This window comes from Pleurodeles waltl, chromosome 4_1, assembly GCF_031143425.1.
Source record: "Pleurodeles waltl isolate 20211129_DDA chromosome 4_1, aPleWal1.hap1.20221129, whole genome shotgun sequence".
Lineage (NCBI taxonomy): Eukaryota > Metazoa > Chordata > Amphibia > Caudata > Salamandridae > Pleurodeles > Pleurodeles waltl.
The window spans coordinates 417,158,591-417,184,098 of NC_090442.1; the positions used below are offsets into that span (position 1 = coordinate 417,158,591).

General features: G+C 49.7%; 1 protein-coding gene across 10 annotated transcripts in view; it reads right to left on the minus strand.

The window, feature by feature from the left end:
* Positions 1 to 231: 231 nt before the first annotated feature.
* The window catches only part of UPF2 (UPF2 regulator of nonsense mediated mRNA decay), a 765,941-nt gene continuing 740,664 nt past the window's right edge, over positions 232 to 25,508 (minus strand). For 8 of the 10 annotated variants that reach the window (XM_069228662.1, XM_069228663.1, XM_069228659.1 and 5 more), the window contains one exon: positions 232 to 1,482. In XM_069228662.1, the coding sequence (XP_069084763.1) occupies positions 1,473 to 1,482 (10 nt within the window). In that variant the 3' untranslated portion in view covers positions 232 to 1,472. The remainder of the gene's footprint in view (positions 1,483 to 25,508) is intronic. The other 2 variants (XM_069228655.1, XM_069228654.1) reach the window with 1 other exon arrangement.

The following is a 25,508-nucleotide window of genomic DNA, read 5'->3' on the forward strand; positions in this document are numbered from 1 at the left end:
GATCAAAAATGTGATGGACAGTCCTTCCTGCTAGTGCTTGAAGAGGCTGACCGAAAGACCCTTTCTGTGGTGATACATGCGTGCATTATTATGTGTGTGTTGAATCGGATGTCACGTAAAAAAAATAAAAAAAATTAAAGCTGTCTTTAGCCAAGCTTAGAGAGCTCCACAGTAGCTAATGCATCACTGCTTTTCCCAGATATCAGTTCAAAAGTAAGACCTTGCCACAACTAAATTTACAACACTTTATTGCAGCATTGGCAAAGGTCAGATTTTTGAAGCTGGTGAAGATCGTGCAGCATTTCTCTGAGAAATGTTACATTACATACATCGTTTTTATTTAACATGCAGAAACTGAAGACAATGTAAAGTAAAAAAAAAAAAAAAAACTGCCGGGAAAACATCCCGTTGGAGCATTCTTTAAACTAAATTGTCGACATTTACTTGAAAGCAAAGAAAATTGTAGCTATACTAATAAATATCCGATTGTCAAAAACAGATTTCTTAAATTCTATTTAGAAAATGAAAACAAAAATATATACTCTAACGTTTCTTAAGATGTTGATATCGAGTCTGTAAACCTATGAAGTTCAAAAAACATTCTGTCTGGTTCCTGATCTCCTTTCACGGATTAGTCCACGACAAGCTGACTGGCACATTTTGGTTTTCAATGTAACTAGCGCTCGAGTTTCTCCTGTTTTTTTAGGCTGGTGTCAGGCTTGTATAAACACTCAATTGTTTATAGATAAATAAGCGTTCACAGTAGTTTTCAACTCTTATGTGTATTTCTATCTTCTCGGCTCCTCCTCACTTAACCTTTAGTCTTATAGTAAATAAAAACACGTTGTAAGGAGAATCCTCCGTGAATAAGAGTCCGTCCTTCGGTGTTCTCCCGAAACGATGCAGGTTGCACTGCACGTTCAGATGTTTTTGTAGGATGCTACTGTACCGCTGCCTGCTGTTTCTAGCGCACTTACGCGCATTTCTGTTGTAGCACTGTACTCCGGAATATTCATTTTCTCTGTCGCAAACATTGCTCACCTTTCACTTAAGTTTGTCATTTGAAAACGTAAATTAGGTGGCCCAAGTCATCAAAGCATTTTCAGTATAAAAGCAATTAATTCCATAGAAACACGTTTGCTTTCTTTGCTGAACTGACCTGCTTTCTATTTAAGTTCACCATCTCACTGCTTTACTTCCATTCTCGAGAAACAATTAACCCTCAAACTTTTACTCAAAATGCGTGCTCCTTTGCGTTTTCTGTCAAGCTGGAAGCGTCTTCTTTTTCGTTTTGGGCTGAGGCGGATATTTCGTACCACCAGGCCCCAGCTGCCCATCCCATGTCTCTGCTTTGAACTCTCTTGGCTGGCTGACATGCTGATGTGTCCACTGCTCTCATTGAACTCCTGAAGGATTCCACTACCCACCATTGTCAGAGATACAGGGCCGATGAAATGGCATTTGCTATTTTATCAGCGTCTCCTGTGGGTAAACAGAGAAAAATTATCATACAAAATAGGTTCGAAATTATTTGAAGGTATTAAAACATTACAGTTTGGGGCGCATATCAAGACTATGAACGCGCTACAGAAATACCATATCAATAAAACTAGTTTAATTCAGCCAAATAATTATAACCTGTAAACCTGAAGAACAAGTTACTTACCTTAGGTAACGCCTTATCTGGCTGAGAAACTTTGTAGCCACAGATTCTTTACCTTAGAATTATCCCCAGGCATGAGAGTGGATCTGGATTTTTTTTTCGTGAGCAGTACCCCGGAATGCTGGTGCCACTCAGCTCCGTGTGGTGTAGTCAGCTGCGCTGGAAGGGACGTTTGGAGTGTGGTCCACGCCAGAAGGGAAATGCACAGTGGGAGCAGGGGAGAAAGGGTAAGGCATAGCTGCTTTGAATATTCTGCAAGGCACCTCTGTCGGCTATGATGGATCATAAACCTGGGAGAAAATATCAGATCCTGCCTCCTGCAGGGCGAGTTGGCTGGTATTATACAGGAGGAGGCTCCGAGCCCCGAAATAAGTGGGTGGTCTGCTCATCACTGGTTGTGAATCCAGCCTTTGTCTACATGCCAGCTCCCTATATAGGCACCACCCCAGTGCGCTGACACCAGTTTGTTTTTACAACTTTCCACGCCAAGAGTGCGGAGACACAAACACCACTGACCACTGGTGTGAAAAACTAGGGCCCTGAAAGGGAGCAGCCATGTCCCTAGAAATCTGTGTGTTTATCGGGGAGGATGGATGGATTGGTTATGAATCTGTGGCCAGATGGAGTCTTTAACTAGGTAAGGTGGTACCGAAGGGAAGTAACTTGTTCATTTGAAAGAGATTTATAGTTGCAGATTCTTTACTTTAGAATACATACCCAGGCAGTATCATCCCTGGACATGGATCTGCGGACCAATTTCACATGAAAAGGTCCTGAAGGACTGAATGGCTGAAGAGCTCATCCAGACAGACCTGACTGTCCAAGGCAGTACTGCTTTGTAAACATGTGCAAGAAGTCTTATTGCGCCGTGGTATATGTCCAAGACCGGAACTTCGCATGCTGAAGCAGTGGCCCCACCTTTAACTTTGGTGGAGTAAGGATGCAAACCCTCAGGGTGTTACTTCTTAGCCAATGCATAGCAGATTTTTATACAGAGCATGATCCATCTGGAGATGGTCCATTTCTGCACGGCCATCCTATCTTCGCTCCAATATACCCCACGAAAAGATGACCATCCACCCAGAACACCTGTATGTGGTCAATGTAGAATGACAATGCTCTTTTTGGATACTGAAGGTGAAGTCACTCCTCTTCTTTAGAAGGATGTGGCGTGGCATAAAAAGTAGGGAAAGTGATGGATTGGCCAACATAAAAGGGAGTGACTACTTATGGTAAAAAGGAAGCTCTTGTGCAAAGCACAAGTTTGGCTGGGTAAATGTTCAGGTGGGGAGACTTGGATGACAAAGCTTGAAGCTAACTAACCCTTTGGGCAGATGCCATAGCCACCAGAAAGGCCATCTTGATTGTGAGGAGCCTGAGTGGACAATTGTGCAATAGCTCAAAGGGAGCACACACGGAAGGTAAGGACAAAATTTTGTTCTCAGTGGGGCACAATGAAAGGGGAAGGTGGCTAGAAATGTTGCAAACCTCTGAAGAGCCTATTTACAATATGGCATCTTGCTAATCACAAATGAACTTGGGGAGCCTACCAGAATAGGGAGTTTGAAGACAGGTGGCAGGTCAGACTCCAGCAAAAAAGCAGAAACAGCAGTGAGTTAGCCTGTGGGAGTGCCCAGAGCAGAGCCTGGCTGAGCTGAAAGGATTAAAAGGAGGACTCCAGCAAGTCGGCAGAAAAGAGATCCAATGATCTTTCTGAGGAACCTTGTCACAAATTTTAGCCAACAGCAGGTGTATATCGTCTTGGTGGACTGATGTCTGGCTGCCAAGATAAGGTTACGGTCTTCGGGAGGAAGATCAAAAACTGTCAACTGCCACTGCTCAATCTCCACACAAGAAGGCGAAGAGTTAACAGGTTCGGGTGGAGGACCATCCCCTGCTGTTGCAACAGAAGATCCTCCTGAAGAGGCAGCCTGATTGGAGGATTGATGGCCATACTCAGAAGCTGGGAATACCAAACTCCAATCTCCGTGCCCAGTCAGCAGCCAAGAATGACTTGAGCCTGTTCTAGGCAGAAGTTGTATGAGTGGAAAGGTGCACAGGAGGCCTGGGCTCCACTCAAGATGAAAAGCATCTCCAAGTGAGAGCTGCCTTGGAAACTCCGGCCTGCAGAGGGGCTCACATTGCACATTCTTGGTGGGAGTGAACAGATCTAACCAAGCTCTCCCCACTACTGAAAAAGTCCTTGCCCCACCTCCGGATGGAGATGCCATTCATGATCCGCGAGGCATAGCTGGCTGAGCTTGTCTGCTCTGGCCTTCAGAGAACCTGCCAATGTTGACTCACCAGGCATTTGCCTTGATGTCCAGTCATGTCCAGAGATGCAGGGCCTTTTGACAAAGGGTACATGACCACACCCTGCTTTGTTCGTTTCACTATCACATGGCGGTGGTATTGTCTATGAACACCTGCACTAGCCATTACTTGATGAAGGGCCAAAAGGCTTTCAGTGCCAACCGGATTGCTCAGAGCTCCAACAGGCTGATGTGTAGTTCGGATTCTGCCAATCAGATGCCTCTGATCCCCACCCCTCCTAAACAGACGCCCTGTCCCAGGACTGACAACTGTCACTACTGTCAGACTTGGTTGGGGAAGGGAGAGGAGTCTGCCGCTGACAGAATCGCGGTTCGTTCACCACCACTGCAGATCTTTTCAGTTCATTCCAAGATCTGAACCATGTCAGAGAGATTACCCCGATGGTGTGCCCATTTGAACTTCAGATCCCACTGAAGAGCCCTCGTTAGTCAGCCCGCGTGAGTCACAAGCAGGATGCAGGAGGCCATGAGTTTCAGCAGCCGAAGAGTCAGTCTCCTCGAAATCCTGAATTGAGGTTGAAACATCAATATCATAGCCTGAATATCCTGGACTCACCATTCTGGAGGACAAGCCTGAAACTGCACCGTGTCCACAACACCTCCGACGAAAGGGAATGTCTGAGGTGGAGTAAGGTGTGACCTTGGCACGCTGATAGGGAACCGTAGCGAATGCAGGAGGTCCACCTTAGTGAGAAGGTGGAAAACAACAGCCTGGGGCGAGCCAGTCTTCAGAAGCCTGTCGTAGAGAGAGGAGAAAACTGGCACTCCTGATCTGCATGTGAGCTGCAATACCACCATCACTTTGGTGAACACCCAAGGGGTGCTGGTAAGACCTAAGTGGCCATGGCAAAATGAAAGTGCTCGTGGCCCACTGGGAACCGCAGGTTACGTCTGTGGGCAGCAGGACAGGAATATTAAAGTATGTGTCCTGCAATTCCAGTGCTACCATCCAATCTTCCAGATTGAGGTCAAACAGGACCTTAGGTAGGGTGAGCATCCTGAACGTCTCCTTCTCGAGGGAGAAATTGAGAAGGCGCAGGTCTTTGATAGAACAAAGGCATCCATCTTTCTGGGGCACCAGAAAGTAGCAAGAGTATAAACCATGACCTACTTCTGACATCGGCATCCTCGCTATGATGCCCTTGGCTAAGAGCAGTCACCTCTTTGCAGAGAAGCAATAGGTGTTCCTACGTCAGCCTGCCGCAAGTTGGTGGCATGGAGGAGGGGTAGTCACAAAGGGAAGGTAGTAAATATCCCCTTCAGGTGTTCTGCAAAACCCACGCCTGATGTTATGGACAGCCAGAGGGCAGGTGATAACAAATACTGCCACCCACTGAGTGCCGATGATGGTAAAAGGGCAAATTAGGAGGGTCTGGAGGCTGTGGCTGCTGCTGGGAGGGGAGCGGTTTTGGTAGGCTGACCTGACTGCTGACTGCCTGACCCACTGACTCTATAGGTACAGCATCTTCGACCATACAGAGGCCTGGAAGCGTGCATAGAACAGTGATGGTGGTGGGGGGTATAGACACAGCTTTAAGACCCATCCATGAGCATGAAAAAGGCGGATTGTGGATGGCGAGGGGCCACAGAAAGGCCCAATAACCTGGCTGTAGCCTTGCTGTCCTTAAAGTGCTCCAGCACAGAATCCGCCTTGTCTTTAAAGAGATGGGAGCCATCAAAGGACATGTATATAAGAGACACCTGGATATCCCTAAAAAAGCTGCATCCCTCCCAGCAGCAACAGCCCGAGAGAGAGAACGGCACAAGCCTACTGTGACGTTTGGCAGCACCTGCTCAACCATAATCCACAGAGCATGGGAATAGTGGCCTGAAAGGCACATGGTGTTCACAGACCACAGTACCAGGCTGGAGGAAGAGAACTTCATCTCCCCTAAGGTGTCCAGCCTCTTGGATTCTTGATCCGGTGGTGCGGAGAGGAATGTGCCAGGATTTACATCTGAAGTGGAGGCTTGGACCACCAAGCTCTCTGGGTGGGATGTTGTGAGTGGAAGTTTGGGTCCCCAGGAGTAGTGGCATCGATCACTAGCCCTGTTCACAGGAGACCCTGTGCTGGGCTTGGACCAAGTCTCAAGCTGGATGTCTAGGTGCCTCATTAAAAGGGAGAAGCAGTTCTGATAAGACAACTCCCGGCTGAAGCATTTCTGTCATGAAATACATCTTGACTGCAACTAAGGGTAGATTGAGGTCCAGGACCTTGGCTGTCCTCCTTGCCACCATTGCAAAGGACGCTCTCTCTGTAGCCACAGTAGGGGGAGAAAGCATGCCAGTATCTGGAGAAGTGTCCAGTCCATTGCCTCAGCCAGATCTTCAAGCTAGTTCAGAGTGTCATAAGGCTCCAATTAATCAATCAATCAGTTTTTGTAAAGCACAGCTACTCACCCATGAGGTTCTCAAGGAGCGAGGGCAAATGGGGGCAAAAAGGGTGTAGCCTCATCGGAAGAGCCACGTCTCAAGGTTCTTTTATAAGATGGTGAGCGATAGGCTTTGTCTGAAGTATACAGGCAAGTTGTTTCAGCTCTTTGCTGTGATGTAGGTGAAGGATCGTTGTAGGAAAATGCCATTGTTGGCTTGGTTACCCCCTAACCTTTTGCCTTTTGTTGAAGCCAGCTTTGATTTTAGTGTGCTGGGACCCTGCTAACCAGGCCCCAGCCCCACTGTTCTTTCCCTAAAACTGTACCTTTGTCTCCACAATTGGCACAGCTCTGATAAACAGATAAACTCCCTTGTAAAAGGTACCCCTGGTACCAAGGGCCCTGTGACCAGGGAAGGTCTCTAAAATCTGCAGCATGTATTATGCCACCCCGGGGCCCCCTCACTCAGCACATGCACACTGCCTCACAGCTTGAGTGTGCTGGTAGGGAGAAAAAGACTACGTCAACATGGCACTCCCCTCAGAGTGCCAAGCTAACAACCTACTGCCTGTGGCATAGGTAAGTCACCCCTCTAGCAGGTCTTACAGGCAGGGTGCACTATACCACAGGTGAGGGCATAGCTGCATGAGCACTATGCACCTACAGTGTCTAAGCCAATTCTTAGACATTGTAAGTGCAGGGTAATCATAGTGTAAGGTCTGGGAGTTTGCCAAACACGAACTCCACAGTTCCATAATGGCTACACTGAATACTGGGAAGTTTGGTATCAAACTTCTCAGCACAATAAATCCACACTGAGGACATCTTAGAGATGCCCCCTGCATGCCAGCCCAACTGCTAGTGCTAGACTGACTGGTCTCTGACAGCCTGCCACTTCCAAACTAGTTTCTTGCCACATGGGGTGAGTGCCTTTGTGCACTCTGTGACCAGGGACAAAGCCTGTCCTGGGTGGAGGTGCTTCACACCCCTCCCTGCCCCCCTGCAGGAACTGTAACACCTGGTGGTGAGCCTCAAAGGCTCAAGCCCTGTGTTACAATGCCCCAGGGCACTCCAGCAAGTGGAGATGCCCGCCCCCTGGACACAGCCCCCACTTTTGGCGGCAAGTCTGGGGAGATAATGAAAAAAACAAGAAGGAGTCACCCCCTCAGCCAGGTCTACCCCTAAGGTGACCAGAGCTGATGTGACCCCCCTCCTTAGAAAATCCTCCATCTTGCTTTGGAGGATTTAGCCCGTTAGCATTAGGTATGTGCCCCCTCCCCAAAGGGAGGAGGCACAAGGAGGGTCTAGTGACCCTCAGAGACAGTAGCAATTGGCTACTGCCCGCCAGCCCTGAACACACCCCAAAATGTAATATTTAGGGGCGACCCTGAACCCAGGAAATCAGATTCCTGACTACCTACAAAGAAGAAGGACTGCTAACCTGAAAACCCCGCAGAGAAGAAGGGGACGACAACTGCTTTGGCACAAGCCTTACCGGACTGTCTCCTGATTCAAAGAACCTGCAACAGCGACGCATCCTACGGGCCCAGCAACCTGTGCCAACTCAGAGGACTGCCCTGCAACTCCAAAGGACCAAGAAACTCTCGTGGACAGTGGCCCTGTCCAAAGCAACAAGAAGACACCATCTTTAAAGGGACTATAACCCCACTCCAGAAGCGTGAGTCCCCACCACTCTGCACCAGACGCCCCTGGCCCGTGTCCAGAGAAACCAACGCTGCAGAGAGGACCCCAAGCAACTCCAATGACGTGTCCACCCTGAGCTGACCTTTCTGCACCCCCACAACGACGCCTGCAGAGGGAATCCAGAGGACCCCCCTGACTGCGACTGCACAGTAACAAAGAAACCCGACGCCTGGAAGAAGCACTGCACCCACAGCCCACAGGCTCGTGAAGAACCAACCACCGGTGCAGTAGTGACCAGCAGGCGGCCCTCACCCTTGCCCAGTTGGTGGCTGGCCCGAGAAGCCCCCCTGTGCCCTGCCTTGATCATCTGAGTGACCCCCAGGTCCCTCTATTCATTTCTATACAAAACCCGACGCCTTGTTTGCACACTGCACCCGCCGCTCCTGTGCCACTGAGGGTGTATTTTGTGTGTCTGCTTGGGACTACCCCCCCAGTATTCTACAAAACCCCACTGGTCTGCTCCCCGAGGACACACGTACTTACCTGCTAGCAGACTGGAACCGGAGCACTCCTAGTCTCCATAGGCGCCTATGTTATTTGGGTTCTTCTTTGACCTCTGCACCTAACCGGCCCGTGTTGCTGGGAGTTTGGGGTTGACTTGAACCTACAACGGTGGGCTGCCTATGCCCCAGAGACTGAACTTGTAAGTGCTTTACTTACCTCAAAAACTAAACTGTACTTACCTCCCCCAGGAACTGTTGAATTTTGCAGTGTCCACTTTTAAAATAGCTTATTGCCATTTTATACCAAACTGTGTACATTACTGTTTTGATTCAAACTTCTATCTATACCTATGCAAAGTACCTTACAATTAATGCACTTAACATGCAATTTGAATCTTGTGGTTCTAAAAGAACAAGTTACTCACTTCCGGTAACGAGGTATCTGGTAGAGACTATCTAGCTGCAGATTCCTTACCTTAGAATTCCCTGGCGTCAGCTTCGAATCCGGAGTTTTTTCTGAGCAGTACCCTGCGCGCGCGCCGTTCAGATCCGCGTGCGTCGACCAGCTCCGCGTGCGTCGTCAGCGTCGTTAGAGCCGGCTATGAAGTCACGGTTGTCTATATAGACGCCGTCACGGCGCGCGTACGTCAGTTCTTTTCCACAACTTCCCGCGCCAGAAGCGCAGAGTCATGGAAGAACCAACCAATACACTTTTAACCTCTTTGACTGTTTGGAGTAAAAACACGTTCATGCCTATAAGAAAGGCAAAAGTTGCCAAAATCAAAAATATACACATGTACACATAGAAACATATATATATACACACATATCCACATGAGAAAAAATTTCCCCACAGCGGGGAGGCTTGGGCAGGTGTAAGGAATCTGCAGCTAGATAGAGTCTCTACCAGATACCTCGTTACCAAAGGAAAGTAACTTGTTCATCTGATAGAGACTTCTAGCTGCAGCTTCCTTACCTTAGAATAGATACCCAAGCTATAACCCATGGTGGTGGGTCTGAAGGAGATTTTTTTTTTTTTTTTTTTAATATTAGGAAGTCCTGCAAGACAGAACGGGCAAAATGCCCCTCTTTTCTCACCTGGCTATCCAGGCAGTAGTGTTTCGCAAATGTGTGTAAAGAAGCCCACGTTGCGGCCTGACAGATGTCCACCACTGATACGCCACGTGCTAACGCAGTGGTAGCAGCTTTCCCCCCAGTGGAATGAGGTCTCAAGCCCTCAGGAGGCTGCTTCTTCGCCAAAGCGTAGCATATTTTTATAAAGAGAACGACCCAGCGCGAAATGGATCGTTTCTGTACTGCCCGACCCTTCTTTGCACCAACGTACCCCACAAAGAGTTGGTCATCCACCCGGAACTCTTTAGTGCTGTCAAGGTAGAACGATAATGCTCTTTTTGGGTCCAGTCGATGGAGATGCTCCTCTTCCTTAGAGGGATGCGGTGGTGCAAAGAAGGTGGGCAGGGTGATATTTTGACCCAGATGGAAAGGGATCACCACCTTGTGGAGGAAAGAGGCACGAGTTCTTAACACCACCTTGTCAGGATATATCATGAGATAAGGAGGTTTAGAAGATAAAGCCTGCAGCTCACTCACTCTCCTGGCAGATGTAATTGCCACCAAAAAGGCTGTCTTAATAGTGAGCAGCCGGTGAGGACAGTTATGCAAGGGCTCGAAAGGAGCACACATAAGGAAGGTAAGAACCAAATTAAGATCCCACTGGGGCATAACGAAAGGCACAGGCGGGAACAGATGTACAAGCCCTTTCAAAAACCTCTGTACTATAGGTGATTTAAACAGAGATGGTTGATCAGGCAACTGAAGAAAAGCCGATAAGGATGCAAGATAACCCCTGAGAGTCCCCAAGGAGGAACCCTGCTGGGCGAGAGACAAAATAAACAAAAGGATGTTAGACAGAGAAGAAGAAAGAGGATCAATAGATCTCTCTGAACAATAAGAAACAAAACGTTTCCAACAGCAGGCGTAGATCGACTTAGTAGAGGGACACCTGGCTGCCAGAATGACATCACAGACCTCGGGAGGGAGGTCATAAACCATCAACTGTCGCCGCTCAATCTCCACTCATGAAGGCGCAGAGTTGACAGGTTTGGGTGGAGAACCTTCCCCTGCTGCTGATCCTCCCAAAGAGGCAGCCTGATTGGAGGACCGATGCTCATTTTGAGAAGCTCTGGATACCAAACTCTCCGTGCCCAATCCGGAGCCACAAGGATTACTTGGGCCCGGTCGTTCTTGATTTTCTTGAGAACTCTGGGCATAAGTGGTATAGGCGGAAAAGCGTACAGGAGGCCTGTACTCCACTTGCGACAAAAAGTGTCACCTAGCGATAGCCCCCTTGGAAACTCCAACGCGCAAAACTGCTGACATTGCACGTTCTCTGCAGAGGCGAACAGATCTAACCAAGGCTCTCCCCACTGCTGAAAGAGTCCTTGCGCCACCTCCGGATGGAGACACCATTCGTGATCCTCTAAGCATTTTCGGCTGAGTTCGTCTGCTCTGGTGTTCAGAGAACCTGCCAGGTGTTGAACCACCAGGGTCATGCCCTGCTGTTCCAGCCATGTCCAGAGGCGTAAAGCCTCTTGACAAAGGGTCCACGACCCCACACCGCCCTGCTTGTTGCAGTACCACATTGCAGTACTGTTGTCCGTGAACACCTGCACCACCTTCCCTTTCACAACAGGAAGAAATGCTTTTAATGCTAGCCGGATCGCCCGAAGCTCCAACAAGTTGATGTGGAGCCCAGATTCCGCCGGAGACCAGTGACCTCTGATCTCCACCTCCCCCAGATGGCCGCCCCATCCGAGAAGTGACGCATCTGTCACTACCGTTAGATCTGATTGGGGAAGAGAGAGGGGTCTGCCCTTGACCCACTTGCAGTTCACTAACCACCACTGCAGATCTTCCGCAGTCCTCTCCGAGATCTGAACCACGTCAGTAAGATTTCCCTGATGCTGTGCCCATTGGAACTTAGGTCCCACTGCAGAGCCCTCATGCGCCATCTGGCATGCTTGACCAACAGGATGCAGGAAGCCAGGAGTCCCAGCAGCCTCAAAGTCTGTCTCACCGAGATCCAGGATAGAGGCTGAAACATCGGAATCATAACCTGAATATCCTGAACCTGCTGATCGGGAGGATAAGCCCGATACTGCACTGTGTCCAGAACAGCTCCGATGAAAAAGAGCCTCTGAGAGGGAGTCAGGTGTGACTTTGGCACATTTATAGTGAACCCCAGCGAATGCATGAGGTCTGCCGTCGTCTGGAGGTGGGTGACGAGAGAGCCTGGGGCGTAGGAGCCTTCAACAGCCAATCGTCCAGGTAGGGGAAGACTGAAATCCATGACCTGCGCAAATGAGCTACCACCACCGCCATCACGTTTGTGAACACCCAAGGGGCACTGTTGAGACCGAAAGGAAGCACAGTAAACTGAAAGTGCTTGTGGCCCACCTTGAACCGCAGGTAACGCCTGTGGCTTGGCAGGATAGGAATATGGAAATACGCATCCTGCAAACCCAACGCTACCATCCAGTCTCCTTGGTCTAGGGTAGACAAAACCTGAGCAAGAGTGAGCATCTTGAATTTCTCCTTCTTGAGGAAGAGATTGACATCCCTTAAATCCAAAATAGGGCGAAGGCCTTTGTTCTTTTTGGGAATCAGAAAGTAGCGGGAATAACAACCACTGCCTACTTCTGATATCGGGACTCTTTCTATGGCTCCCTTGGCCAAGAGAGCCGTAACTTCCTCGCGGAGCAAAGCTAGATGGTCCTCCATCAGCCATTCCTTTGTCGGAGGGATAGAAGGAGGGAGAGACTGGAAGGGAAGGGAGTAGCCCTTCCGTATGATCTGCAGGACCCACTTGTCCGTGGTGATGGAAAGCCAGTGAGGGAGATGAAAATGAATCCTCCCTCCACCTGGACGGACGTGATCCAGCAGAACCACACTAGGAGGGCTTGGGCGCAGTGGAGGGGGGCTGTGTGGCGGCCGACCTCTGGCCAGACCCTCTGGGTCTGATGGTACCACAACCACGTGATCTTCCGGGATACTGTGAAGCCTGAGGACGGTGGTTAAACTGTGGCTGGCGTGGTACCACGCCCCTCCCGAAGCCTCGAAAGGGGCAAAAGACAGACTGTTGTGCCGGCGCTGAAAGGCCCAAAGATCTGGCCGTGGCTCGAGAATCCTTGAACCTCTCATGCGCGGAGTCTGCTTTTTTGCCAAAAAGGCGAGAGCCATCAAAGGGCATGTCCATCAAGCTGGACTGGACATCCCCTGAAAAACCAGTAGAACGTAGCCAGGCGTGGCGACGTAGGGCCACTGACGATGGCATCGCTCTGCCCAGCGAGACGGTCGTGTCCAAACCACACCGGATTGTAAACTTGGCTGCATCTCTCCCATCCTTTACAGCCTGGGTGAGAGTGTCCTGAACGCCCTCCGGGACCTGGAGCAGCACTTGCGCCACTGTATCCCATAAAGTATGGGAATAACGGCCCAATAGGCAAGAGGTGTTTACAGACCTCAATGCCAGGCTGGAGGAAGAAAACATCTTCTTCCCAAGCTGATCCAGCCTCTTGGATTCCCTATCTGGGGGAGCGGAAGGGAAGGCACCACGGGAAATAGAGGCTTGGACAACCAAGCTCTCAGGAGTGGGGTGTTGTGCCAGGAAACTAGGGTCGCTGGGAGCGGGTCTATGGCGGCGGCCGACCGTCCTATTCACAGGAGCCCCTGTGCTGGGTTTGGACCACGTACCCAGAAGGACGTCTGTAAGAGCCTCATTGAAGGGCAACAACGGCTCCGATGTTGACACCCCCGGCTGAAGCACTTCTGTCAGGATATTCGTCCTGACTGGCACCGTAGGCAAATCTAGGTCCAAGACCTCAGCTGCCCTACGCACCACCATAGCGAAAGAAGCCCCCTCCTCCTTAGCCACATTAGGAGGAGAGAGCATACCAGTATCTGGAGATGTGTCCAGTCCACTGGCCTCCCCTAGATCCTCATACCAGTCCTGCTGCAATCCTGATTCTAAAGGGTCCTCAGACCCCTCCCATTCCTCTCATGCGTCTGGCTGTTCCAAATAATGCTCAAATGATCTGGGCCGAATCGGCTCCGTCGAAGTTGGAGTCGACGTCGTACGATGTCGCTCCGGCTCATCCGGAATAAGGATGGGGCTGCCACCAGTGAGCGCCGGTGGCGGAATCGTCGACGTCGGACCCAGCGCCGAAGGAGGTCGACTGTGAGTGACCTGCGCCGGTCCAGATCCGTTATCGGATCCTGAGGTCCCCAACGGCGCAGAGGCCGAAGCCACCGGCATCGAATCCGAAGGGGCCTCTGCTGACCCCGCGGGGCCCGAAGACCCACCCGAGGGTACAGCCCGCTCAAAAACGAGACGCATGGCCTCGTAGAATTCTTTTTTTGAGCGGGGGTCGATCCGGTCCCCGGAAAGGGGGGAAGACGCGGAGTCGACCCTGGCGACGGCTCTGCAGAACCGCGCACGGTACGTCGACGTTCCCTAGACGCCTCGTCGGTCGACGGGCGTGGGGAAGACGAAGTCCGCTTGGACTTCTTCTTCTTGTGCGAGGAAGAGGACTTGGGGCTCCGGGAGCGGCGCCGCGACCATCTCCTACTGCGAGACCGTGACCTCCGCGGAGTCGCACTGACCGAAGACGAATGTCGGGCCGCAAGAAGCTTAAGGGATCTCTCCCTCAAGGCCTTCGGCGCCATGGCCCGACAATCGGAGCACGAGGTGGAATCGTGGTCCTTTTCCAGGCACCAAAGACAAACTCTGTGCGGATCAGTCACTGACATGGTGCGATGACACACACCACACGGATTGAATCCTCTCTTTCTCGAAGACATGACCCCAAACAGCCAAAAAAGCATTGACAAACCGTTGAAGCAGGGTAGCTGTTTCCAAAACTGCACTTAACCGGCGCGGAAGGAAAAGAACTGACGTACGCGCGCCGAGACAACCGTGATGTCATAGACGGCTCCAACGACGCATGCGGAGCTGGTCGACGCACACGGATCCAAACAACGCCGTCCGACGGCGCACGCGCAGGGTACTGCTCAGAAAAAACTCCGGATTCGAAGCTGACGCCAGGGAATTCTAAGGTAAGGAAGCTGCAGCTAGAAGTCTCTATCAGATATAAAGAAAATAATATTTTTCTATATAAAAACCTGTTGACCTGGAGTTAAGTACCTGAATGTGTGTTCTCATTTATTGCCTGTCTGTGTACAACAAATGCTTAACACGACCGTCTGATAAGCCTAACTGCTCCACCACACTACCACAAATAGAGCATTAGTATTATCTATAATTGCCTCTTGTCTTGACACTCTTGGGGAACCCCTGGACTCTGGGCACACTATATCTCATTTTGATATAATATATACGGTGCAAGCTTCCAACAATCGTCCTCCGGCAGTGCTTTTTCGAATAAGAGGGATAAAGCTGGTATTCCTAAGGGTCCGGCAACTCCTTCAGCTCCATCCTGAATCCTAGCCCATAAGAATAGAGGTCAGGCTCCAACATGGAAGGCATGGCTCCAGTCAGTGCCAGAACCGGCAACAGGTGACGCCCCTCAGTATCGCATTAGGGGATTAGAATGGGGGCAGCACGCCGCTTATGGGCGCCTAGAGCATCGACACTGGGACCACTGCCAGGCAAGGTCGAATCAGGAATGAATCACAGGGGCCAGAGGCACAGGCATGGAACCAAAAGGGGCCCATGCCATATCGTCAGGGCCCAAAGGCACTCCAGAGGGAAAGGATGCCCAAATATGAGGTGCATGGTTTCAAGGAACTACTAACTGGGCAGGGGTTGCTCCGGCTTCCAGAAACTCAGGAAGGCACAGCGATGGCCCACCTCCCTTGTTCGCAAGCTAACAAATGGAGTGAAGTTGAAGACCTTCGATGATGACTTCTTCTGATGATATGATTTACTTAAGCGGCCTAGCTTAACTTTGAGTGTGATGAAGATCTCAGACTCCACAACCACTTCCGGGACCTTCCTTTCGACGGCGACCTCAATTGTTGCGGTGACGTACGTCAAGCAGCCAGGCACTTGAGGGATCTGTCCCTCAAGGCTTTCAGGGTCATCGCATGACAATCAGCACAGGCCTACAGGGTGTAGTGGCACTTGAGGCACCAGAGGCATACAAGGTGTGGGTCCGTCACCAACACCGATCAGTGACAGGCACCACAAGGTTTGAACCCTGACTTCCCTGATGACATCCTGCCACACCAGGAGGAAAAATCTCAAAAAGACTTCAACAAAAGTTGGAAAAAGTTTAGTCAACAATTACTATAAGGTAGCTCTTTCTGGATCTGTACTGACTAGTGTGGAAAGAAAAGAACTGATGGCAGAGCACAGGGGTGGCGACTATGTAGGCACCACACGTCATTTTTAGTGCAGACGCTGCTGCCAAGGCCACACGGAGCTGAACAACGCCACCTACAGGCGCAGGGTACTGTTCATAAAATACAGTCTTGATCAAGTGTGACATCTGGGAATAATTTTAAGGTAAGGAATCAGTGGCTAGAAATCTCTATCAGATACACTTTCACTCTCACATTAGGTCCCATTTTAGCCAGTAATTTACAAAATCCACCAAAGTCGAGGTGATCACTGCTATTCCTATACATGATGTTTCTTTATCATTATAAGTATAATTCAGTCTACAAGTCAGCATTCAGCAGCCAACTTGGATAAACAACTTCATGCAAAGGGATGGATTGTTTTGTCTGGATGGGAAAACATCCACAACACTACACAGAGTACAGACTCAAGAGAGGGTACCTCCTTACAAGTGGCTACAGTGCAAGAAGGGGCACATTCATACAAGGGTGGAAATGCCCATGTAGATCTGTGTCCATGCAAAATGTAAATGCCACACAAACACAGATACTACAACACAACTATGCCCACACTAAATTCAATGGCTTTAATGAACAAGTTGCTTACCTTCAATAAAGATCTTCCTGGTTGATACTCTAACTGAAAATCACCCACCTTGTGAATTTTACCTAAGCTTCAGACTGGATCCAGAAACTAGAATCTGTACTCCTGTGTGCTGGTAGGTGTCACTGTGTGTAGGAAGTTGGCTCTGTATATACTATTTCAAAGTAAGAAATAGGGGGTCACTACAAGCTTGGCGGGCGGCGGTAACCACCGTGCAGCCGCCAATGCGGCCGCACTCCCGCGGACCCCTTACGACATCCCTGCTGGGCCGCCGGGCGCAAACCAAGTTTACGCCCAGTGAGGATGAGGCCGCAACATAGGAGCCGGCTCCTAATGGAGCCGGCGGTGTTGCGGCCGTGCGACGGATGCAGTCGCACCCGTCGTGCTTTTCACTGTCTGCTATGAAAGACAGTGAAAAGCTGCCCGGGGCCCCGTTAGGGGGCCCCTGCACTGCCCATGCCTTAGGGGCCAGGACACCCCTTACCGCCAACCTCTTCCTGGCGGTGCAAAACGCCAGAAACAGGCTGGCGGTAGGGGAGTCATATTCCCCAGGGCAGCGCTGCCCTGGCGGATTATCACCGCCGGGGCTAAAACGGCGGGAAACCGCTGGCCCTGGTGGTGCGACCGCGGCGCTACCGCCGCGGTCGTAATACGGGTCTCCGTCCAGCCAGCCAGTTGGCGGTACGGACGCCACATTATAGTGTGCACAGAGTCCAAGGGTTCCCCTTATAGGTAAGATAGTGGCAAAAGTAGATCATTCTAATGCTCTATTTTGTGGTAGTGTGGTCAAGCAGTAGGTTTATCATAGGGTAGTGTTAAGCATTTGTTGTACACACACAGGCAATAAATGAGGAACACACACTCAAAGACTTACTCCAGGCCAATAGGTTTTTTTATAGAAAAATATATTTTCTTGCTGTATCAGTGTCAGATTTGATAGATTGTAAAGCCTCGTCAATATGTTTACCGAATAACGCCTGGCCATCGAAAGGTAGATCTCAAATCTTATTCTGTACCTCAGGCCAGAATGATGTAGCCTTTAGCCAACCTTGTCTCCTAAGAACAGCCGCACCTGCGAGCTGTCGAAATGCTGTTGTGGCTATGTCCACTGCACAGTCTATGAGTTCCTCTGACGTGCGCTGACCTTCCTGCAACGTCGTCTTTGCCTCTGATCTTCGATCCTCCGGCAAATGGTCAATATGTGGGGTGATGTCTGCCCATAGCTGTCTGTCGAACCTGGCTAACACTGCTAGTGAGTTAGCCGCTTTTATCACTAGGCTAGCCATCAAGCAAAACCTCTTCCCAATGCTGTCTAGTCATCTACCTTCTTTGACTGGGGGTGCAGAAATCGGAGCAGATGGATTCTTGGACTTCCTCTGTGCCGCCTGAGCCACCACTGAGTCTGGATGAGGATGACCAATTAGACATGCCGGTGCATCGTCTGGTGCCTTTTATTTTGTGTCCAAATGAGGCAGCACTGCTGTGACAGTAGCAGGATTGTGCATCACTTTTGGGCCTTCTTCCCATAAGTAACTGACCAGCGGAATAGAGCGCACAGATTTTTGAAACTGCTCTTTAAAATCATAAAGAAAACAATCTGTCTGTTTTGACGGCATTGGCAAAGCAAAACGCTTAGCTGCTCTGTCAAGGAGATTATGAAATCCTCCGATGTCATCTGGAGGGGACTTCACTTTTGATTGGGCAGGAGAAGGAGGAGCAGGAATGATGTATTCATCCCACTCGGAATGAGTGTCAAGGAGCTCCCCTTCTTCGTGATCACCTTCTGACATGTCAGTGTCCTGAGGTAGAGTCATATCCTGCGTAGCTACATTTGTTAGAGGTAAAGAAACCGGTCTCTGACGTGGAGTGGTAACCCCGGAGACGGGTGATGGAGGAGGTTGTTCCCTTTGAGGAGGAAAACGCCTGCTGTAATCAGCCAGCATTGCTCTGAGGTCAGATAGTAAAGAGGATGGAATGCACTCCCCTTCTTGAAATTGTTGGTCTCCTCCATAACATTGAGGGTCATAAGATTCATCAAATTAATCTTCGTCCTGATATTTGACGTTTAATTGCAATGGGGTATGGGCTGCCCCAAATGGACCCTCGTCGTCCGAGTCTTCATCTCCCTCTAACAAATGCACTGGAATGATGGAGGTCACCTTCCTAGGTGAGGTGTGCTTTGGGGTAAGTTTTTCATGGATTTTATGATGTTTTTCCCTTGTCGTCAACGGCGCAGACATAGTCTTCGTCGACGGTGGTGTCGTCTATGGCGAACGCATGAAGATTTTGATTGATGACAACCTTACCGAAGAGTCTACTGTCGACGAGGCCGTCTACGATGGTAAAGCCGATACTGTCATAACCGCCGTTGACGATGATGAGGTGTAGACGTTCATCGATGATGAGGTCGTCGATGCCGCTCTCGTCGACGGTAGGGCACTCATCGTCGACTATGTCGTCGCCAGAACTGTCGTCAACAGTGGAAGGGTGCAAGTCGTCGTTGGCGATGAAAAAGCACTCACCAACGGTCTCATCGGCGATGAGCCCGTCGTCGATGGTGCCTTTTTTGTAGAAGTAGAGGAAGGTCTCTTGAAAGGCACAGATGGAGCTACAGAGGATGAATTTTTATGGCTCTCAGAACTGCTGGCATGACCCCTCTCCCCTTTTCTGGAAGATTTTTGAGGTGAAATTGATGGGCTGCGGCCCCTGTAAGACCCTGAGACAGTCTTTTTGTGGGCTTTTCTCAATTGTTGGGAGGGAGATCTTGTGTCTGATCTCACCCTTTCTGATGACTTTTTAGATAGTGAAGAGTCATCACTATCAGAGTCAGAAACTGGATTCTCTCTGTATTTAAGTTTTTGCAGCCAAATGAATAACCTGCCTTCTCTATCCTTAAGTGTCTTAGAGGAATAGGTACAACAAACCTTACATTCCTTGGCTGAGTGGTCTGGATAGAGGCAGTATATACAATCCTGATGAGGGTCTTCAGAATGTAGTCTCTTCTTACCACAAGTTTTGCAATTTCTGAATAAACCCTTCTTCTCTTTATCAGACATGTTGAAGGAGTTATTCCAATCAGTTCAAAGAAGTTTTTCACAGAGAAAAATATGTTGAAGCTAATCCAAAAGGTGTGACTAAAGATCAAAGCTCTGAGGAGACTCCCTAGCACGACGTGCGGTAGAAAATCTGAGGTGCTGGAGCTTCTCTCAGGAGGATTCTAGAGGGTGGTGTTGTCTGATTGGTGGATGCTCAAGTTTGGTCCTTTTCCCAAAATGACTCTGATAGACTGTTAAATTGAAGAGGCCTAGGGCCCTTTTGTTAATAAATTTCAACACTACTTGTGTAATTTGTACCGGGGGCTCCCATCTCAACAACAGGGAATGATTCAAGCATGTGAATCTATGAAAGTTCCAATAATGGAGTAACTGCAGAGTCTTTTCTTTGGAGTTCCTTCTTGCAGGGCAGGTCCCCTGCTGATGGGAGACTTGAGTCTTTGTTGAAGGCTGGACGAGTTGGCTTCTTGTGCAGGATCCTTCAAGTTTCAAAGGTAGACCGGAGGGGCTGCTTCTAGGTCAGCTGGTTCTTCATTTCCTTTTCTGCAGATGTAACTCTTCTTTGCCCTGGGCTACTTAGGTTGTCGAAATCCGAGTTCTAGGGTTCAGAGCTGCCAACTAAATACTCAATTTAGGGGTGTTACAGGGAGCGCCAGGTGGTAGCCAATGGACTGATTACCTTTAGGGTGGCTGCACCCTTCGCATGACCACTTCCGCTGGGAAGAGGGCATAACCCTAACCCTAGCCCTAACTCTAGTGGCCTAATTCGGTCTAAGCAAGATAGAGGAATTTGAAAAGTAGTGTCCACTTCAGCTCGTCCACCTTAGGGGGTGGGTCTGGCATGAAGTGGTCACACCTCTGCCCAGTGTAAGCTTTTGTCTCAGGCCTTCAAGAGCGCTGGCTATCATCTTAGGGGGCCAGAAGCGCATCTGTAGTGGCTGAACTGGTCAGGACCAGTCAGTCAACACACTAGCACTTGGTAGGTTTTCAGGGGGCACCTCTAAGGTGCCCTCTGTGCGCATTCTTTAATAAATCCATCACTGGCGTCAGTGAGGGTATATTATTCTGAGATGCCTGATACCAAACATTCCAGGACTCAGAGAAGACATCATCATGTAGCTGCGGAACTCGTAATGTCCAGGGTCCAGCACATGCAATCTAAAATAGCTTCCCTGTGTACTTACTATGTCTCAGAATCAACAGACACATTTTGCAGGGGTATATCTGCTCATGCATATATGCTGCCACATGTGCCAGGATGCACCCTGCCTTAGGAGTGACGTACACCTCTTACATGCAGTGATAGGGGACCTGGCACACAGGGGTGTGGGATAGGTCATGTTTTCAATTTAGCCTGCACCAACACACGCAGTCTGCAATGGCAGCACTTGTGTGAGTTTGGTGAGGGGTCCCTGAGAGTGGCACAATTGGTGCTGCAGCCCTCAGAGACCTTCATTAGTACTACAGGTCCTAGGTACCACAGGTACCATTTACTAGGGACTTGCAGTGATAGCTAAAGAGCTTGCTAACTGTGCAAAACAACTGTGCAGTTTGGGGATAGAGAACTGTCACTGCGGACCTGATTAGCAGGGACTCAGTGCACTAACAGTCAAAGCCAGCTCAGAAACCAGGCAAAACGTGGGGGCTAACTATGTCAAAAAGGGTACTTTCCTACAGTCACCACCCCCACTTGTTGCCTGATTTATGGTGTAATTTCAACTGAAAGAGCACTGGCTTCCTGCCAACCAGGACCCCAGTGCCAGGTCTCTTTTCCCCAAAACCGCACAGTCGTTTTTCCCAATTGGCAAAACCTTTAGCACCCACTGCATGTACCTAGTAAATGGTACCCCTGGTACATAGAGCCTGGAGTACTAAGGTGTGGCCCTAAGGGCTGCAGCACGAATTCTGCCACCCTAAGGGACCCCTCACCAAGCACATGACAGGGTGTCATTGCAGGCTGCGTGTCTGTGCAGACAAAAGTGAAAACCCGACATGGTACACATCCTCTGTGCCATGTTCCCTAAACACTGCATGCAATATATTTAAGTCACCCTTCTAGCAGGCCTTACAGCCCTAAGGCAGGCTGCATTATGCTACATGTGAGGGCAGACCTGCACAACCAGATATGCCCCTGCTATGTATTTGTTGATTCTAAGACATAGTAAGTGAACAGGGAAGCCATTTTAAATGCATGTGGTGGACACCAGTTGCTACCAGGATTCCCAGCTACATGATGGATTCTCTGAATAGAGGAATGCTTGGTTAATAAACCCTCACAGATGCCAGTGAGGGACTTCTTGATAACTGCACCCAGATGGCACCTTAGAGGTGCCCCGTAAGAAACCTACCACTATTAGTGGGTCAGCTGACTTGACCAGTTTAGCCACCACAGATGCGTTTCTGGTCGCCCAAGGTGAAAGACAGAACTCTTGAGCACCAGAGACAAAAGCCTGCACTAGGCAGGGGTGTTATCACCTCACCCAGGCAAAGGACTAGCCACCTTGTAATGCAACCCATGTCTCTCCAGATGATGGAGTGACCAACCCCAGTGTCTGAGTCCACTTTTGGCAGCAGCACAGGTGGAAAAATGTAGGCAGATTAGGAGGTGTGTGCACTTCATGCCAGTTCCACCCCTAAGGTGGACGAGCTGGAGAGGACAGTACTTATTAAATTCCTCCATCTTGTTTGGGAGGAATTAGGCCACTAGGGTTAGGGTTATGCCCAATTCCCAGAGGAAGTTGTCATAAGAAGGGTGTAGGCATCCTAAAGTCAGTCAGCCTATTGGCTACCACAAAGCACTCCCTGTAATGCCCCTACGTGGAGTATGTAGGTGGCACCACTGAACCCTAGAACTTAGATCCCGACTAAATATGAAGAAAAGGACACAGAGGAGTCGCACCTGCACTAAACAGCTGACTTGGTACAAAAGCCTCACAGGCCTGCCTGCTGACCTTGACGGACTCTGCCCAAAAAGACAACTCGGCTTGCAGCTGAGCCTTCAAGAAACCCAGGAGGACAGCCTGCCTTCCACAGAGACATGTACTCCCCTGAGCAGCAGATGTGCTCTGCAACAAAGTCTCAAGAAAGGTCTCTGCAGCCTCCGGAACAGCAAAGACCCGACACCCAAAGTGACCTCTGCATCAGACATCCACATACCAAGATAAAGCTAACCAACAGAACCAGCAAGGTTCCCCAGCTGTCCAGAGTCTTAGTCAATTCAGCTTTCACCCCTCTTGCACTCCACCAAGTTGGCTGCCGCCTCTACACCCAGGATCCCTCTCCCACTACCTTGTGGAGACAGAAAACCTGACACCCGTCGCCTCTGACACCATCTGAGGTGGGTCACTGGTGCCAATGACACCCAGCTCCTCTGAGCTTGAGTCCACCCTGGATCCCCACTTGCTGGGCTCCCAGACAATGCCTGCAACTTCAACACGCGACCCCCTGACCGCAAGTGCTCCCGGACAGAGCTATCCAACGCCTAAGGCACCCCATGCACCCGTCACCCTGGACCCTGGAGAAAAGGACTAAAGGTGCACCTACGTCCACGAGCACCCCAAGTCTACTACCTACCTATTTTTTGTCCCTGACTGGCTTCCTAGCCAGAGCCTGCAGCCTGTCTTCACTAGGACCAACTCCCATAGAAAACCATTGGGCACCCAACGTCTTGCTGCACCACTGCACCTGGCTGCCCCAGTGCTGCCGGGAGTGACCTGCTGGTGTGGTTCTGATCAGTGCCCTGTACCTACCTTAACTCTCTGAGCTCGGCCTCATAACTTGTTAACCCTGTGTTTGCTTAACATTGTTTTCCTCCATACGTTAACATTAAAGAACTCTGAAATTGCACTAAGTATCAATTTCTGAAACTAAAACGTTTTTATGCTTGAAAACATACTTACCATGTAACAAAGTTCTTGGGTTTAAAGAACAAGTTACTTACCTTTGGTAACAAATTATCTGGTAGAGACTCTATCTAGCTGCAGATTCCTTACCTTAGAATTCCCTGGTGTCAGCTTTGAATACAGAATTTTTCTGCTGAGCACTACTCTGCGCGCGCCGTCGGGTGGCCTCGTTCGGAACTGCGTGCATCGTTCGGCTCTGCGTGGCAGCGTCCATGTCATTGGAGCCGTCTGTGACGTCACGGTCTTCCATATAAGCATCTCCCCGGCGTGTGTACTTCAGTTATTTTCTACAACTCCCCACGCCAGAAGCGCAGAGTCATGGTAGAACCAACAAGTATTTAGTTTTACGCTGGACTGTTTGAAGAAAAAAGACATGCCCTTGAGAAAGGGAAAAATATGAAAACATGATGTATATATCCGCAGAGCGGGGAGGCCTGAGTGGGTGTAAGGAATCTGCAGCTAGATAGAGTCTCTACCAGATAATTCATTACTGAAGGTAAGTAACTTGTTCATCTGATAGAGACTTCTAGCTGCAGATTCCTTACCTTAGAATAGATACCCAAGCTATAACTCCTGGTGGTGGGTCGCAAGGATATACTTCACACCAGGAAGTCCTGCAGGACCGAGCAGGCAAAATGCCCCTCTCTCCTCACATGGCTATCCAGGCACTAGTGTCTTGCAAACGTGTGCAAGGAAGCCCACGTTGCTGCTTGGTAGATGTCAAGTACCGGCACGCCACGAGCCAAAGCAGTGACTGCAGCTTTCCCTCTGGTAGAGTGAGCCCTCAAGCCCTCTGGAGGCTGCTTCTTGGCCAAAGCATAGCAAATCTTTATACATAGAACGTCCTAGCACGAAATGGATCGTTTCTGTACTGCCTGACCCTTCTTTGCACCAACGTACCGTACCCACAAAGAGTTGGTCGCCCACCCGGAACTCTTTTGAGCGGTCAAGGTAGAACGATAACGCTCTTTTTGGGTCCAGCCGATGGAGAAGCTCCTCTTCCTTAGAGGGATGCGGTGGCGCAAAGAAGGTGGGCAGGGTAATATTTTGACCCAGATGGAAAGGGGTCACCACCTTGTGGAGGAAAGAGGCACGAGTTCTGAGGACCACTTTATCACGATATATTGTGAGATACGGCGCTTTTGATAAAGCCTGCATCTCACTCACTCTCCTGGCAGATGTGATCGCCACTAAGAACGCTGTTTTAATAGTGAGCAGCCGGAGAGGACAGTTATGTAAAGGCTCAAAATGAGCACACATCAGAAAAGTGAGTACAAGATTAAGGTCCCACTGGGGTATCACAAAAGGCACAGATAGAAACATATGCACAAGCCCTTTTAAGAATCTCTGTACAATGGGAGACTTAAACAAAGATGTTTAATCGGGCAAGCGTAGAAAAGCCGATAAGGCAGCAAGATAGCCCTTAAGAATCCCTAAGGAGGAACACTGTTGGGCGAGTGAAAGAACAAACAGAAGGATATTTAGTAAGAGAAGAAGAGGAGGATCAATAGACCTCTCTGTACAATATGAAACAAAACTTTTCCACCGGCAGGCGTAAATTGACTTAGTAGAGGGACGCCTGGCTGCCAGAATGACATCACAGACTTCAGGAGGGAGGTCATAAACCATCAACTGTTGCCGCTCAGCCTACACGCTTGAAGCAGCAAAGTTGACAGGTTTGGGTGGAGAACCATCCCCTGCTGCTGCAACAGAAGATCCTCCCAAAGAGGCAACCTGATTGGAGGACTGATGCTTATTTTGGGAAGCTCTGGATACCAGACTCTTCGTGCCCAATCCGGAGCCACTAGGATTACTTGGGCTCGGTCGTTCTTGAGAACTATGGGCAGAAATGGTATGGGCGGAAAGGCGTACAGGAGGCCTGAACTCCACTCGTGACGAAAAGCGTTGCCTAGCGATAGCCCCCTTGGATACTTCAATGTGCAAAACTGCTGACACTGCGTGTTCTCTGCGGAGGTGAACAGATCTAACCAAGGCTCTCCCCACTGCTGAAAGAGTCCTTGCACCACCTCCGGATGGAAAACCACTTGTGATCC